This window comes from Chironomus tepperi, unplaced genomic scaffold (genome assembly GCF_022539635.2).
Source record: "Chironomus tepperi strain 1889 unplaced genomic scaffold, CSIRO-AGI_Ctep_v1 contig_354, whole genome shotgun sequence".
In the NCBI taxonomy this organism is placed as follows: Eukaryota; Metazoa; Arthropoda; class Insecta; order Diptera; family Chironomidae; genus Chironomus; species Chironomus tepperi.
The window spans coordinates 2,727,919-2,744,269 of NW_027226476.1; the positions used below are offsets into that span (position 1 = coordinate 2,727,919).

A 16,351-nucleotide genomic window follows, 5' to 3' on the forward strand; every position below is an offset into this window, starting at 1 on the left:
TTTTTTTTTCTTTTCTTTCACGTTTATAAATATTTAATAGATTATTTGGATCTACTTACAAAGAAATTCTTCATGTTATTCTAAAGAAATCTTATTCTGCTGCTCTCCAAAATATTTTTCCTTTTCTCGGTAGCGATAAATTTTCCACAATCGATCGATTATTCAATTTTCGTTGAATTTCATTTTATCCTGTGTAATACCAAAAACATCAGGGTTGTTATGTGTGAAGCTGCTGTATCTATGGAAATATTTAGCAATCTAACACTGATCCTGGAAGGTGAACTGCGGACAAGAGGTGAACAGCCCTTGATCAGGTCAGCTGAATTCTGTCCCAATACCGGATTTGGCCGAATACGGTCCCATAGAAGAATCCTCTCAGTATGAAGTCCTCTGGTCATTTCTACATTTTTCTGTGCATCAAGGATCAATCTGCCAAGCAATTCTCATATAGCTAACTGTTCCAAAAGACACACGGCGAAGAAATGCCTGAAAATCCAAGAAAAGGCCAGCTTGACTCTGGTTTCAAGCCAAATTCGATGAAATTCGTCTCAGTCTAGAGTTAAGTCGCCTGGGCTCGGATTTTTGTCGATTTCTCCTCCCTGAGCTCAACTATATCAACATATGACTATTGCTCTTTATAAATCAAATTACACCTGAATATCAAATCAATCAACTCTGCCTACAGATGTCGGTACTCGAATGTGATGTATGGTGAGGAAATTTGAAAAATTATATGAACAAATGCAGTAACAATAAGAAGATTAAACGGAATGAAAGAACTAAATTTACACCTTTCGCTGCAGACGATACCAAACCACATCGATATTCATCCCAACGGGTAGATTTTCTATTTTTTTATCAATATAAAAAAGCAAAATTCCTCATGTCGATGTGTGAGTCAGAAAGTAAAAATTTTAAAGGTTTAAATTTAGAATGCACTCATAACAATTTTTGACACATGCTGTGTGTTTTTCCTTTAAATCAAAATAAAATTGCTCTTGGAAATGGCTACATATGAATTATCCATTGGGACATTGGGAACCTGCTTCATCTCATTGTGGTTGATTCTTTTTTTATCGATGCTACTTCAAGCTGCTAAAACACCATTACTGGAAAAAAAGGTTTAACATTGTACTTACCTACGTGAATTTGCTATGTATACATATTTTAAAATTCAATCGAAAATTTACGATACAATTGTGCGCCGCACACAATGTGGTTAAAGTTTAAAACATTCAACCCATACATTCAGTCATCCATTCATTTGTTTTTCATTCAGACCAGATTTGATGATATCATTTTGAATGTTTGTCTGCTTTGTGATTTTTAAAGGCATTGTTATGACTTTTGGGGTAGTTTGAAAAATGGGAAATTGAATTTTGGCACTGATTATTGAATTTGATGCTGGATAATACCTTGCAATCAATAGTCCTTGAAGGTCAAGTGCATATCAAAGGTATTCCGACATTGGATCTGAAATCTAAGTATTAACTAGCATTGATGTTGCAAAAGGAGTCCGACCACGGGCTAAGAGCAAGTTAAGGGTATCATAATCACATGTTCCGTCACTTTGAAGTTCATCTGTACTCAAAAGCTAAGTATATTAGGTGTCTCTACCTCAAGTAGATTCCCAGACTATCAGAATCTTAAAGTACCATAAGATGCAAACCATCAATAAATCCACAGTCTTGAGGGATTCCAATAAATCCTGAATATATTATCCCTCCTTATTTCACAGGATACTCTCTCCTAGTTATCCATTGATACATGAAATAAAAGAAGTAAGAGTCGAGAGGAAAAGATTTGTATTAAACTGAATTTTACATCGAACAAATATTGGTAAAGGTAGAAAAAGGCAAATCACGGCTAGAGATGTCAATACAAATACCCAAATACCCAAATATTTGGGTTTTTTCGAACTATTTGGGTTCCCCAAATATTTGGGTTTAAACCCAAATATATTTGGGCCCACTTAGAATCATCACTTTTAAGGAAATTTTCCACAAAATTTCAGATTTTCATTGAAATTTATAGTGCCAATTTTATGCCAATTTGAATTTAATCTCATATTTTGAAATATAAAGCCTAATAAGCTTAAATTAAATCAATCTATCAATTTTTAAGACATTTATGTTGAATATAAGTTATAGTTTGGTTATATAATGTACCTTACAAGAAGTCATAGTAAAGTTGCATAAATTCAGCATTATCATAACCAGAATCCTAACGAAGAATCATACTAATTATATCAGATAGATCTACTGCAAGTTTGTGGAAAAATTGTAGACTTAATATGCGACCTACAGAGCGATAGATATATTCCTGCATGCAGATAATAAAAAATAAAATCTGCGAAAAGGTAGTTTTGTTCCTGAAGAATTAATATTTAAAAATAAAAAAAAATTATTCAATCTGCTGTTATTATCTCAGCTCTTGTGGGTGCAACTTTGGTCCAAAGTAGGTACATCTTTAGTAGGTGCAAGAATTAAAATATTAACTAGATTGACTTTTTTGCTCATTGTTTTAGTTAAACTAATCGGTGAATGACTTTCGCAATGATGTATAAATAAGCTCAGCTGTTATTTGAGACAATTTTTAAAAGAATTTTTTGGGAAATTGTCTTTAAGCCTACTTTTTACACCAAAATTTTTTTTAAAAATATTTGTACAAATATTTGGGGTTTAATATTTGGGTATTTGGGTATTTGTACAAATAGTAAAAACCCAAATAATTGACATCTCTAATCACGGCTGTTGATATGAAGAATGGAAACAGAGAAGAAAAGTAAAGAGATTGAGAAAGGCTTTATTGATTCACAATGACGACAGTTGAGGAATTAAATCATTTATCATTTATAAAAGATGCTTTGGATGGAAATGAAAAATTGTGTTGAAAAATCTTGTATTTTTTTTGTAGATGGTATGAATTTAAGATGGAATTATGGATGATTTTTTGTACGAGATAGAGGAACAGAATTTTTTATTATTTGGAGGGTCGTTCATGAGTGACGTCTGTATTGATTTTTGGACACTTCTGTCTGTCCTAATTCAATTTTGAAAACCTCTAGAAAATTGAAGAATTTAGTCAATAAAAGTAGGAATTTAACTCCAATCTCCACCTCCCTGACTACAGATTCTTAAATAGTCTTCATCCTAACTGAACAATCTTTACAAAATGACCCAGAAAATGCCTTTAAAATACAGAATTCCCTACAAAAAAATCAATAATCTTGTACTTACTTCCATGAATATATTTCAAGGTAAAGATATTGATATAAATGTAAATAAATGAGATTGCCTGCTTTCTGACTGATTGAGTTAATGATTTGTTTTCTTCTGAACTACATTGTATATTCCCGAAATATTCCATGTTGTTGATTGAATGTAAATAAATGTCAATCATATGAAATGAGAATTGCGTATTGATTTTTCTTTAGAAATTCTGATCATTCTTGACAGAATTGTTTGGTATTGAATAGTATTGTTTGTGGATATGCTGAAATATAGGGGATGGGGTCTAGAGGGAGGAGGGGAGTCAAGATAAGTGAACGAACAAGTGGAATTGAAAAATGCTGGAAAATTGAAGAATTTAGTCCAAAAACTAGGGGAAATGGAGGAGAGGTGGGTTGAAGGGGTTATACCCCTCTCTGAATACCCTCTTATGTAATAATGAATTTAAAAAAAAATCCAATTTTGTCGACGATTTCACATTCCTGACCTACCTTGAACTCCCTAATCAACACAAAATCTCTTAAAGCAAATTCCTTGACCTCTCAACTTTCAGCATCAAGTCAAAGAATAAGGAATATAAAACAAAATTTTGAACTTTCTGAAACATAAGAAAATTTCTTATTCAATTAATTAAAAGCTCCCCATTCGTCCTTCATAAAATTTCATTTTCAAACAAAAGTATCATACAACATCACAAGACGAACTTGGATGAGGAACTGGAAGAGAGAAAAGGAAAATTTTTAGTACATAAATAATAGGATAATAAAAAGGAATTCCTATTCTTTTCCTCAAAAAAGACTTTAGGTTGTGGGAATAATAACAAGCTTTAGCTCTTTCGATGTTGCTATAAAAGTCTTCCTTAAACTGGCAAACTTAGCAGCTATTCGTACAAAAATCGTCAAGATTCCCATCCTCAGTCTTCCTTGATATTGAGTTCATTATGACTGGTCTGCGAAACATCATAACTTTTCCTTGACTTTAATAGTTCCTCGACTGTTGTCTAAGATCTTCCTGTATTCAAGTTATTGTATAAATCTTACGTTGTTGTTATGTCTCAGCTGATGCCATAAATTTTTTCATCATCACTACACCCAACACTGCCACCTTCATCATCATCATCATGTGAAAATTTAGTTCTTTTCTTTTCTCGAATAAACGTAGAGTAAATGAGAGAGCGAGGAAAGTATAAGCAGTGAAATCTTTCTTCTTGGCTTCTTTTTTAAATAAAATAAAGTGGAGGACTTGAAAGTGAACAAGAAAAAAATGTGAACAGCATTAAGCACCTGTGGGAGTTTTACTCATTCACACTTTTCAGTAACTTTTGCCAAATATTTTTTTCAATTTTTTTGTTTGTTGCTGTATGAGTAATTTCTAACTTTTTCTTGGTCTTTTAAGCTTTATAGTTATTGTGAAATGAGAGATTTTGTGAAACAAGTTAGAAATTTTGATTTTTTAAAGCGCATTTTATGATTTTTTGGAATTTTATTCTCAATAATTTATGATTTTCTAGAATATTTCTTATAAATTCGATCATAATTTAGGAAGTTCTTCAAATCTCAATTGCGGTATGTTCTAATTATGCTTGCATAACAACTTATTTGACCTTTTACTTAGAACATGTACAATGACGTCTGAATCAAGCGATTGAAAGGGATGTGGTAGCCATGGGACAACATTTCTTGATATATTCTTACTCCTACATGTTCACCTTCCCCAATATACATTTTGTGCATGCCCAAGGGATCGAAAAACTGATTCCTAAGTCACATTAATTACCAACCTTTCTCAATAACATAAAAACTTGCTGAAATGTTTGAGAACCGCTATTTTAATCATTTTAGGACGATTTGTTCATGTCCTTGTAAGGATTACTCAGCCGACTCTTTCTCCCAAAATGCTTTCTCAAACGATACAATAATCCACAATCCAAAATGACCACAAACTCATCCTAAAAATTTCCAAAAAACAAAATGAAGCAGAACTGAATAAAACAAGATCCGCTATTAAGATGGAAAGAAGAAGATTCATGAATAAAATTTCCTTTATTTATTGTTTATCTGCTGGATACTGGATATTTTCTTAAACTTTACTTACAACTTCCATTGGCCATGAGTAAGCTTACGTTTTATTTATGACACAAGTTTGTTTCCTTTTGTTTCTCACACAAACAATAGAGCATGTTCAACATGACATTATGAACTTACATATGGTCATCACCAAAGAAAAAGGAAAATTTCCTTTCACATTGCATGTCATTCATCTTATTGTAATCTCCTTAAGCCCAATCTTTTTTCCTTGCTCTTTCTTTTTCATTCAATTCCATTCTTTTGTGTAGCATTTTTCATATTTTGTCTCCTTTTTGCCATTTGCCTGCCTTCATCTTCATCCTTCTCTCCACATGGCCATTGAAATGATGTGAATTGTGTTTTGTATTTGTGACACAATAAATTCCATTTTTCCGTTGGCCAAAATAAAAGCGAATGCTGTGCAAATGTACAAGGACATGCTGCATGATGGAAATTATGCTGTGTGGAAAGAAAAATTTGCCACAGTCTTTTGTGTTTACCTTCTTTTTAATTATAATTTAGTATGTCCAGCTGTCTTATCCAAAGAAATATCTGACAAATGCGCTTTAATGACATAGTCTTAGGACTTTCTTACTTGTCATTAAATGTTATTTTTATTGAAACTCTGAGAAATTTAAGGTGAATTGTTGAGTGAGCTTTATGTTAAATTTAGTTAAATCTCATCTGATAAGACATGTTGACAGTTTTGTGCGGTTTTTCAATGGAAAGGCTTTAATAAGGTTTTGAAGCTAGTTATTGATATTTACTTAGGTAACTTCTGATCATGAGGCAGATTGAGCTTTAAATTTTATAGAATTTAATGTGAAAAGTTAGGAAGCTATGCGGTATGAAGGTTAATGGTGTAACAATCATATGCTTTTGTATGTTTGGCATAGACATAGTTTGTTGGCATCTCTGTGCAAGGTCGTTGCCTGGAATTTTTCCGAAAGTGGAGTGAGTGGTTTGATCCACAAACTTTTACGGAACGCGAATTTTAGGGGAGTTTTGGGAGATTTTGTTGTCCAAATTATTGAGGATCCACCTCCAAACATCTATATGGAAGACACCCAACCTCCACAATGTCCTTCAAAAGAAGATACTTTAATGAGTCCAACATCTTACTTAACCTCAATCTTCACTCCATTATCAAAAACCAGAATTAAATTGACTGTGAAAACCTTCACCAATTTATCCATTAGCATAACATCCAGTAGACAGTCGGAAATAGATAGCCAAAATATCGATATAAATGCCACTCTATCCCTAGCACGAAAACACTTAAATGAGATACAAAAAAAAACTTTTTTCATATTTGTAAATCTCCAACTGTAAAACCACAGCGTTTCGTGTGTGCATACACCATTGCATAACATTCATTTGGTCAGAAAAACCACATTATTGATAATGTATAAAAGTTTCACATTCGAAGGGATTTTTTTTTGTGTTAAAAATTTTCATATTTGGTAAATTGTCACTTTTGTTATTTTTCTCACATTTTACAGCATCGATTTTCATTTCGTACTGTAATTATTGCTTATTGCTTATAGAGAAAGGGGATTAAAGAATTATTGTTGAAATTAGCTTGAAACATGGATGTTAATCATGTATTTTGGAGGGTATTTTGTGAAAATGGGGCAATCGGTGATTATTGATGAAGTTTTGAGAGATTCCTGTTGATTCAGTTGCTGTGGATTAGTTGAAATAAAGCTTGATTGGTGACATGCTCGTAAGGAACTAAGACGAATAGTACAAGTCGGGTACTTACTGATTTACTTCGATGACAATACAGATCAACTGTGATCCATGGCTTCCCTCTGATGTCGCTTAAAGCTGGTTCTATCGCCGGCTTTCGCCTGCCAATTTCCAATACCAATTGCAATACTGTCTCTATCGACAACTTCCTTCCAGAAGTTCTTTGGACAAGTCGATTAATCGATTCAAAATCCAGCAAAAGACCGGCTTGAATCTCGCATGTTGCCAAGTTCAAACCAAATCCAGCACCAAGTCAAAGTCCTGCTGTTTGCTAATTTTTGATCAGTTAATCGATTTAAGCTTGTAATAAGACTTTTTACCAAGTAATAGATACTTTTCGTTGCAAAGCAAGCAAGTTTTTTGTATTTGTGACAATTGTATGAGAACTAAAAGTTTTTTTATGGACAATTTTTATGCAGAAATGTCTCATTTTAACTGAATAATCCCACACTGTTAACAAAGCCAGATGGAAAAAAAAGTTTAAGAAATTTGAGGTGATGTAGGAGTAAGAGATCAGTAGATAAAAAGTTTTAATACAGCAGACAAGTGAAAAAAGAAAGAATGAATATAAAAAAAGAGCGAAAGGCAACAGCAGCAATAGTGGTGATGGTGGTGGTAGTAACAGCATAATGAAAACATATCCGCTAACACAATTTGTGGAAAAGCAAGTACGGAGGCGCAATTGAACGATGAGTATTGTGTGGATGAGCGAAAAAAAATTTATGTTAGTTTGTATGGCATGGTATGGTATGGTTGTGAAGTTATGTCACTATGGAATATGAAACAAAACAAGTTGTGTACAGCTATATTGCATATAAAAATGGAAATAGGAAAAAAAAAATAGCCGGAAGCTTTCATTTCAATATATTTCAACCTCATCACATGAATATGAAGAAAAAGAAAATGGACAACAGAAAAAAATGGCAGAAAAAGGAAGAATGAAGACAGCACGTTGTTATGCGAACAGCGTACTATGAATTTTTTTATGATAATTTAAATCCCATACACAACATGTATGAATGCTTCTTTTTTTTCTCACTCATTCCCATTCCATCCCATCCCTCCCAACGCCATCCCGTACATGTTTGTAATATTCTTAGTTATGGGACGATGTTGAAATGAAAATTTAATGAATGCAAGAAATAGAGTGGAATAAATTACAAAGCCATTCGCTTAACCTTAAGATACGTATATCCATTATTTTTCGACCATAAAATCCAAAGATTTATTGGCAACGACGAGGATTTGTTTGACTATAAATGTGTGCGTTTTATAGCCATTTATTTTGCCTCTTCATTCATTGCAAATATTCACTAAAGATTCATTTTTTCTCCTTCTTTTCATTTCCTATGAAGACATTCGTTGTTCCTCTTTATGCTTTTTCAAATTTCCTCAACTCAACTCGACTACTACTCTCACCAAACCGTGAGCTTTCAAAGCAAATTAATGCATAAATCTTGAAATAAACGTATGTACGGTGAGAAAGCTTATAAAGATATTTATATTCATCGTCATTTTACGCCAATAAAAATCGTTAAAAAAAACACATTTCAATATAATGCAAAATTCCCATCATCAAATAAGTGGAAATAAATAAAAGGCAGGGCATGCAAAAGCTTTCAAAGGAATTGGATATAATATGGGAATAGAAATAATTTCTAAAATGATGTGTGAAATTAAGGTAATGGGTATTTGTGGATGGAAGATTTAGTGCTGTTTAATGATGAATTAGTTGGAATGGCTTAGAATGGTTTATTTGTGGCAATGATTAATCTGGATGTCTAGATAGTTGAACTTCTAATGAAAGCATTAATACTCTTAAGCAATTAAACGAATCTAAAAGCATAGGCGGAAGGAATTCTGCGTAGAGCAAGCTTTAAGACGGTATGAAGTCGGATTCGACGTGAATCTGACACAGAACCAGATGAGTAAGCTGAGAGCAATGCTCACGAGAGCATCCTCATTGCCTATTAGGGACGATGCCCTCAGATTAGACCTTTGCTATTTTTATAAAGTATGTCATTCATGACATTCAATTTTAAGCGATCACGAAGCACTTAAAACAATCTTCTTGTCAATTGCTTTAAATCTCAATCTGCCGGAAAGTATATTCTCAAGTCAATGCCTGATATTCATCCAACTTATCAAGTAAATCAAAAAAATACAGTCTCAATTTTCAATTTTCCTAAGTAAAGTGTCTTTCGCGCAAAAAGAAAATGCCGAGAAAAACTGTCAAGATAACTGTCACCAACAAGACCCTGAGCATGTCAATCATAAAGACGATACTATCAGCTGTAAGACAATAAAAAATGAACGCAATGGAAATTTCAATTTTCTTTTGTTGCCTTTATTGTTGTGCCTGCGCTTTTTGATGACATGTCTGTACGAATAAATCAAGATATTTTATGTGTGTATACAATTGTGTGTATATATACATAAATGTCATCATCATGATTATCATCATCATCATCATCATTGAACAGATTGCTTTTTTTATATGTCTATCTTCATCAACGGCAAAAGTGTGTGCTTGTTTTGGTAGGAAGTGGAACAACACAAAAAAAGAAAACTCCTTGAGAAAAAAAAGACATCAAATGGGATTTACTTTCTCTTTAAACAGTGACATCGTCACAATAGCAAACAGTTTACAGCTACAACAATGCGATGGAAGAAATAGGTCGAATGTAGAAAATTTAAATCGCATTTTGTTGAATGACACAAAAAATGCGTTAATAAGAAGGATTTATGGGAAACATATTCACTTGGAAAAGTATACAAAAGCTATTATTGTGACTACTACTGCTCGCTGTTCACTTGCCATACTCTTGCTATTTCCGAGATTCATCCCCCCATTTCATGTGATACCCGTTTGATTACGACGCTTGGAAACAGTTCTCATCAGGGATGGTGAAATGGCTGTAGAATAATTATGAATATAGACATGAATGTGCTGTATTTCCTAAAGTGATGATTTGGTGGATTTTAGCACTTAAACTGAGACTTACTGTTTTGTTATGGGATCTAAGCTGCTTATTTGGATGACATGGAGTGTCGAGGATCGCAATGATTGACTACAGCTGCATTTAAATCACTTTTTCTGCTTAAATTAAGCACCTTTTGACTTTATGCCTTTAAAAGTGTTAATTGTTACTTACAATTCCCACTTTTTCCGCTAATAATACTGAGCACTTCAAGGTGCAAATGCATTAAAATTCATGCATTTTAAGCTACACTAAATCACAAGTTAATGTGAAGTGTAAAATGTGCATATGAATGTAAAAGGACATCTACAAGACCTATGTGAATAAAAATAAGATTCACCAGTGTCAATTATGCCGCCTTTCTGTCAACAACCCTGATTTTTCACAACAACGCATAAAAATGGCAATGAACAAGCGAAAGGAGCGTTGAAAGTGAAAGGAGGGTGTGTGTATATGTGTAGATGTAAAAGAAAAGAGAAAAATAAATGTTCCAGCTATAAATCATCATTTTTTTTTTCGCCTCCTCCCGAAAGAGAAGCATGAAAGGAAAAATATAAAAAGCTTGAGAGCATTAAAAAATCTTTCTGTGCTGAATGTGTGCATGAAATAAAATTATAATTTTTTTGCTATTATTACATTTTTTTTATACTGTTGTTGTTGTTGGTGCTTGTCTTGTAAATAAGAAGAATAGGAACAGAAAAAAGGAAATAATGCCATCGTCCTGATTTGCAATTCTGTATGAAGAAAATCAAATAAGATTGTATAAAAACTCGGGAGAATCCTTTTTTATTTTAAGTATCACATATGGGTGTACGAGTTGTGTCGACCCGTCTAGATTGACATGGGAGAGAATTCTTCTTGGTTTTGGTGTTAATGTATGGATCTTGGGATTGTTGTTGTTCTCACTTGTTCTTAGGCAACATCATTAGATTCAAGATTTTTTGCAATATTTACTGAAAATTAAGACAGGCCCTATAAAATTGCCACTTGGACGGTATAAAGCGGCTTCTTGGCTACCATGAATAATGTGTACCGATGGGGGTTGGGCAGCAAAAAGGAAGAAAAAGTGTCAATTTAGTGCTGAAAATCAAAAGTCCTTGATCTGCTCCCATCTGAAGCTATATTCATCAAAATCCATTAGACCAATGACTATACAATGCCAGCCAACATCGAGAACTCTACAATAAACTTATTAAAGGAAGCAACAGTGGCACATATGTTCTTGGATAATGCAATAACCTGAAATAAGTTGAATATCAAAGAAATGGCAAGTGAATGTGAGAGGAATTACTTTATTATCTTCGTATACATTATTAAATTTTTTTTCCTTCCTCTTCATCCATTCTGTATGCGTTTTTCCTTTCTTCCTCTTATGGATATTATTGGATTATATGCCTTCAGAAAATTCAACATAATTGGAAATTCGTATGTGTATCCAAACACATGCAAAAAATGGAGATGAGATGAATAAGAAAAGAAGAAATGAAATTATAAAAAATAAGCAAAGAAAAAAGTCAGCAACAGCAGCGAACTTTTCTTTCAGCCGTTAGATCTACGTATGAGTAGCATATGAAAATTTCTTTCTATTTTCGCTTCTTCTTTGTTGTTGGCTTTTATTTAAAGTTAATTTTGCATGTGATGAAATTTCATCCAAATTACTTTATTCATTCATTTATTCAGTTAGTAAACTTACTCTCTATGTATGCATGAACCTTCATTCATTCACTCACTAACTCAGTTATGTACTTTTTTATCGCATTCCTGAGAAGAAAATGAGATTTTAAGCTGTACTTTTTCTGGTTGGTTTTACTGGATGGTTGATTTTTGTTGTGGGAGAGAGTTTTTATGAGTGATTGTATGGATGAGGAATTTATGGGATATCTCTTGTTGTAAGCATTGATGTACAGTTTTGGGAGGTTGCTAGGTTGCTTTTGGATTTAATGGATTGTGTGGCATTGAACTTAAAATCTTAAACATGAATTAAGGTATCTCATGAGAAGTTGGCTGACACATTAAACACTGAGAATTGACATTATATGTCAATGATCCTAGCACAGTCAATGAACAATCATCCTTTATAGTAGTATCACATGAATCAAAATTTGCAGATCTATAGGCCTTAATGGAGTAACATACGTTATAAATAATCACCAATTAGCAATAGAACGCCATCAGGTCAATGTCAGGACGGTATTAAGCCAGAACCTGTTCCTACAAGACATTAAGTCTACACAACGCTTATTCTTAGTTACAATCTTAAAGCCTTTGGCTTTGATTTCAAGATTCTATTGTCAGAACACTTAAATTAATTGAAAATTTTCTAAACAACCTCAAAACTATTGGAAATCTATCAAAAATGCACTTTAAAACTTCTCAATTTTTCCACAATTTTCCAACTTTCCTGCCGTATATTGAAAAGACTTTTCTCTCTTATTCTCGTGATTAAAAAAGAGGAAAATTGAAGCAAACGAAAAGAACAAACAGAACAAGCACTAAAACGTTAAGCAAATGTTTACATAACTCATTCCATTGTCCGTTCTATCATTTTTTATATGTTGAAAAACTTGAAACTATCGGTCACTTGGTTATACATAGACGAAGTTAAAAAAAGTTGAGAGATTTTATTTCTATTTAGAGGAAAAATAGAAGGAAAACCCAAATTGAAAAAACAGTTTTTAAGGGCAACAAGGAGGAAAAAGTTTCATTAATGTCAGGGTTCAGAAATGCTATCTGGGTATCAAATAAGTATAAAAATTTTCAATCTTGTTAGAGAGAAATTTTACACGTTTCAATATGCAGACTGAATGAGATAAGAGATTTTATAAATCTAAAAATACAGGCTTGTGGGATGCTGATGATATTTTTATTGCATAACACAGTCTCTTAACTCTATTGAATTTAATTTTTATTTCTGGATTACTGGGAATATTATGAAATTGTACATTTGAGAGGAGATTGTGTCTTGTGGTCAGATGCCTTTTATTATATAAGACAATGAGGCCTGTTTTGTTGGTTTTATAGATTTTTGTAGGCAAAAATGATCGATTAGGATTGCTGCAAGATTTTTTCTTACAATATAGACATCCCAAGGTAATTAGAGCTGATTCATGGTCATGTGACATCCGATCATCTTTAAAAATCTAAACTGGAATATTCTGACTTCTGCCCGAAAAGCACAAGTCGGTCAATTGATCAAATATCCTACACCAGGTTTACATCACTCTGAATTAGTGACAGACTTGGTGTAGGACCGACACCATGCCAGAATTCAGCCGAGTGTGACTTACACTGAGTCCGACAGCAAGTCAGAGTCACGCTGATTTGATCGTACTTCGATTAACTGATTCATGCAATTCGGGCTTTTCTGATTCTCCAAACCTTTTAAAGAAATGTGCAGACCATTGTTCGATATTTCAATAGTTAAATATGTTCCCAATAAACAGCAAAAACATTGGACATTCACAACATACGTACATATTTAATCTTCACAAAAATGTTCATATCCTAAATATTAAATAGTTGAAAACTTGCATAAAAATCCATAATCCCAGCAGATTTTTCACATACTGACCAGATAGTCGACAAACTCAACTAAATACTAAATTCACAAATGTTCAATACCGTTTTGTTTCTCACGTGCGGTGTATCGAAACTCAACAGGAAAAAACGCTTAAAAGCTTAAAAAAGTTGAAACAAAAAAAAATTGAAAATCTATAAAATAATCTTTTGAAACTTTCGATGAATAACTAAATATTCGCTAGAACTAAAACTACTCGTAGAGTATTCATGGATTTTATTTTCATTAACGATTCCCGTTAATTGAACGCATACCGCACACATGAATATATAACATGAACAACAAATATGAAAACAAACTTTAACCGACATTCATCCGGTTTCCATTTCACATATGCATGTATTGTTTCGGTAGATGAGAAGCTTTAGCTATTATGAGCATACGCACGAGGGATGTATTTTTTTATATAAACTATTTCTCGCACATCATTCTGAGAATGGCTAGAACAAGTGTATCCAAAACTTTTTTTTCCTGAGCCACAAAAAGCATCAACAGCAACAGCACATTCGCATTTTCACGGCAATAAATTATTTATTAAAGTAAATGGACATGAAAGCCATTAAAAGTATTAAAGCGGTGTCCAAAAAATCCCATTTTATGTGAAAGCTTTAATTGCATGTGAAAAATTTATTAACTCCATTAATTTTGAAATATTTTTTGTGTTCATTCCTCTCCTTACCCCATTATTTTATACCACAGCATATATGCTATAATCTTTTTCTTCTTTTTTCTCTTTTATTTTTTCATTTGGTGAACTTACTCATCCGTGTGATGGTGCTGGATATCAATCCTCTCTCTCTGACTCTCATTCCATCTTCATCTATAAATGGCTATAACAACAATGATTATGATGACGATAATGATGATAATGTCCTACATTTTTATATCATCTGAACTTTCGCCTCTATGGACTTGACAATCTACACACTTCGGTATGTTCATCTAATCATTTACTCTTCATTTATCTTAACAACAACAAATCTGTGCCATTGACTACTGACTGCAACATATCTATAGAAACGAATCATTCGACGACGTAAATACGAAACATCGCACCGCAGTAATCGAGCGTAGAAATTGTAGTTTTTTATTGTCATCAGATAAAATTTTATAGGAAACACAGACACACACACATACATACACAAACACAAACACACACAAACGAGTGAATTAAATTGAAAGAGTCAGTGAAGAAAGCAAAAGAAATTATTATCTAGAAATGGCAGCAGTACAACGTAGAATTGTTCACAAACAATTTAATTCTCCAATTGCCCTTTACTCTGACAATAACGTAAAGGAGACTTTAGATAGAGAATTACGACAATTGGGCAATGGAGCTATCGGGTAAGTATCAATATTTTATATTTTTCCACCCCCATTTCTGACACTTTTTGTCTCTTATCGCATTTTTACTTCAAAACGAGGATCTGTTCAGTCATTTCTATTCGAAAATATTTCATTTTTTTTCTTACCCTACTCATGTACTTCATATGAAATGTTCATATCGTATTGTATATGAATGAATTCATATGAAAGGAATTAAATATTATTTTATGCGAAATTGTGAATGAGACGAAAATATTTTCATAAATATTTCAGAGGAAAAAAGGATTTAAGAGATTGATGGAGTTATTCTTGATATGATTTTTCGGTGGGGGATGCTTTTGAATTTATTTAGATATCACATTTCTCAAGAATAAAAGACTGAATGTCATTTTGAAAAATTTATTTCCATTTTGTGGATATTCTACGAAATTTGATAAAATTTGAAAGAGTCATACGCAGTTGATATCGGCAACAGTACATGCAGGGTCGTTAAGGCAACTTACTACATACAGGGTAGTAAGGGTCAGGGCAAATTTCAACCAAAATTCAACATATGATTGAGATGAGCTTTAGGTTTTCTGTCCTAAAAAAACCTAGAAAATTGAAGAATTTGGCACAATCCCTTCTTTCCTACCCTCTCGCATGGATACGCCCTTGAACCTTTCTGACGTTTCTGGAACAGAATCCTAACTGAATCATCCTAGATGCATCTTCTGAGAATCTCCAAATAATTTTTAACATGTCCAAATTCACAGATTCTTAATTCAACAACTTCCATTTCAAGACATTCCATCCATCTACCTTCAATCTTCAAGTTGTTGACCCAATGAACTACATTTCAGGATACATAACATACATGATGGACAGCATTACATACCAAAATACATACACAAAACTTTTTTATGACTTACAAAACTACTCGAAAAACTTGAATGTACCTTTGAAGCACACGCGATCTGCACCATATAGTATGAAATTAACCATAACATGCCAAGAAAAACTAAAGATAAAGAAAAAAAATACAGCCATAAAAGTTAATGGTTTATGGCTGTCTGTTAAAAGCAGCTGTTATTATAAATAATAATTGTCAAAATTGTGTAAATTGATAACATTAACACCACCCGATTGCATATGGCATTGGCATTTACTAAAAATAATTTCAAACTATAGAGGATAAATCACTAATCATTACGATTAGCACGTTGGAAAAAGAGAGGAAATTTATGTTTAAAGTTTTTCATTTCAAAAATGTCTGTAACAGTAAAGTTTGCTGCTGCATTAGTTCCGTTTATAATTTTCATAAATTTTTGATTATGGGTAATGAGAAGTAGTGAGCTTTAGCATGAAATGATTGGTTTTGAATGCTGAACATCCTAAAATTCTGGATTTGAAAATAATTCTAAATTTAATGTAAAAATC

The 16,351-nt window shown here is 32.8% G+C and overlaps 1 protein-coding gene across 2 annotated transcripts in view; it reads left to right on the forward strand.

Moving 5' to 3' along the window:
* LOC139094487 (uncharacterized) overlaps positions 1 to 16,351 on the forward strand; it is a 107,762-nt gene that overhangs the window by 1,714 nt on the left and 89,697 nt on the right. For both annotated transcript variants that reach the window (XM_070645523.1, XM_070645525.1), the window contains exon 2: positions 14,624 to 14,950. In XM_070645523.1, the coding sequence (XP_070501624.1) occupies positions 14,826 to 14,950 (125 nt within the window). In that variant the 5' untranslated portion in view covers positions 14,624 to 14,825. The remainder of the gene's footprint in view (positions 1 to 14,623; positions 14,951 to 16,351) is intronic.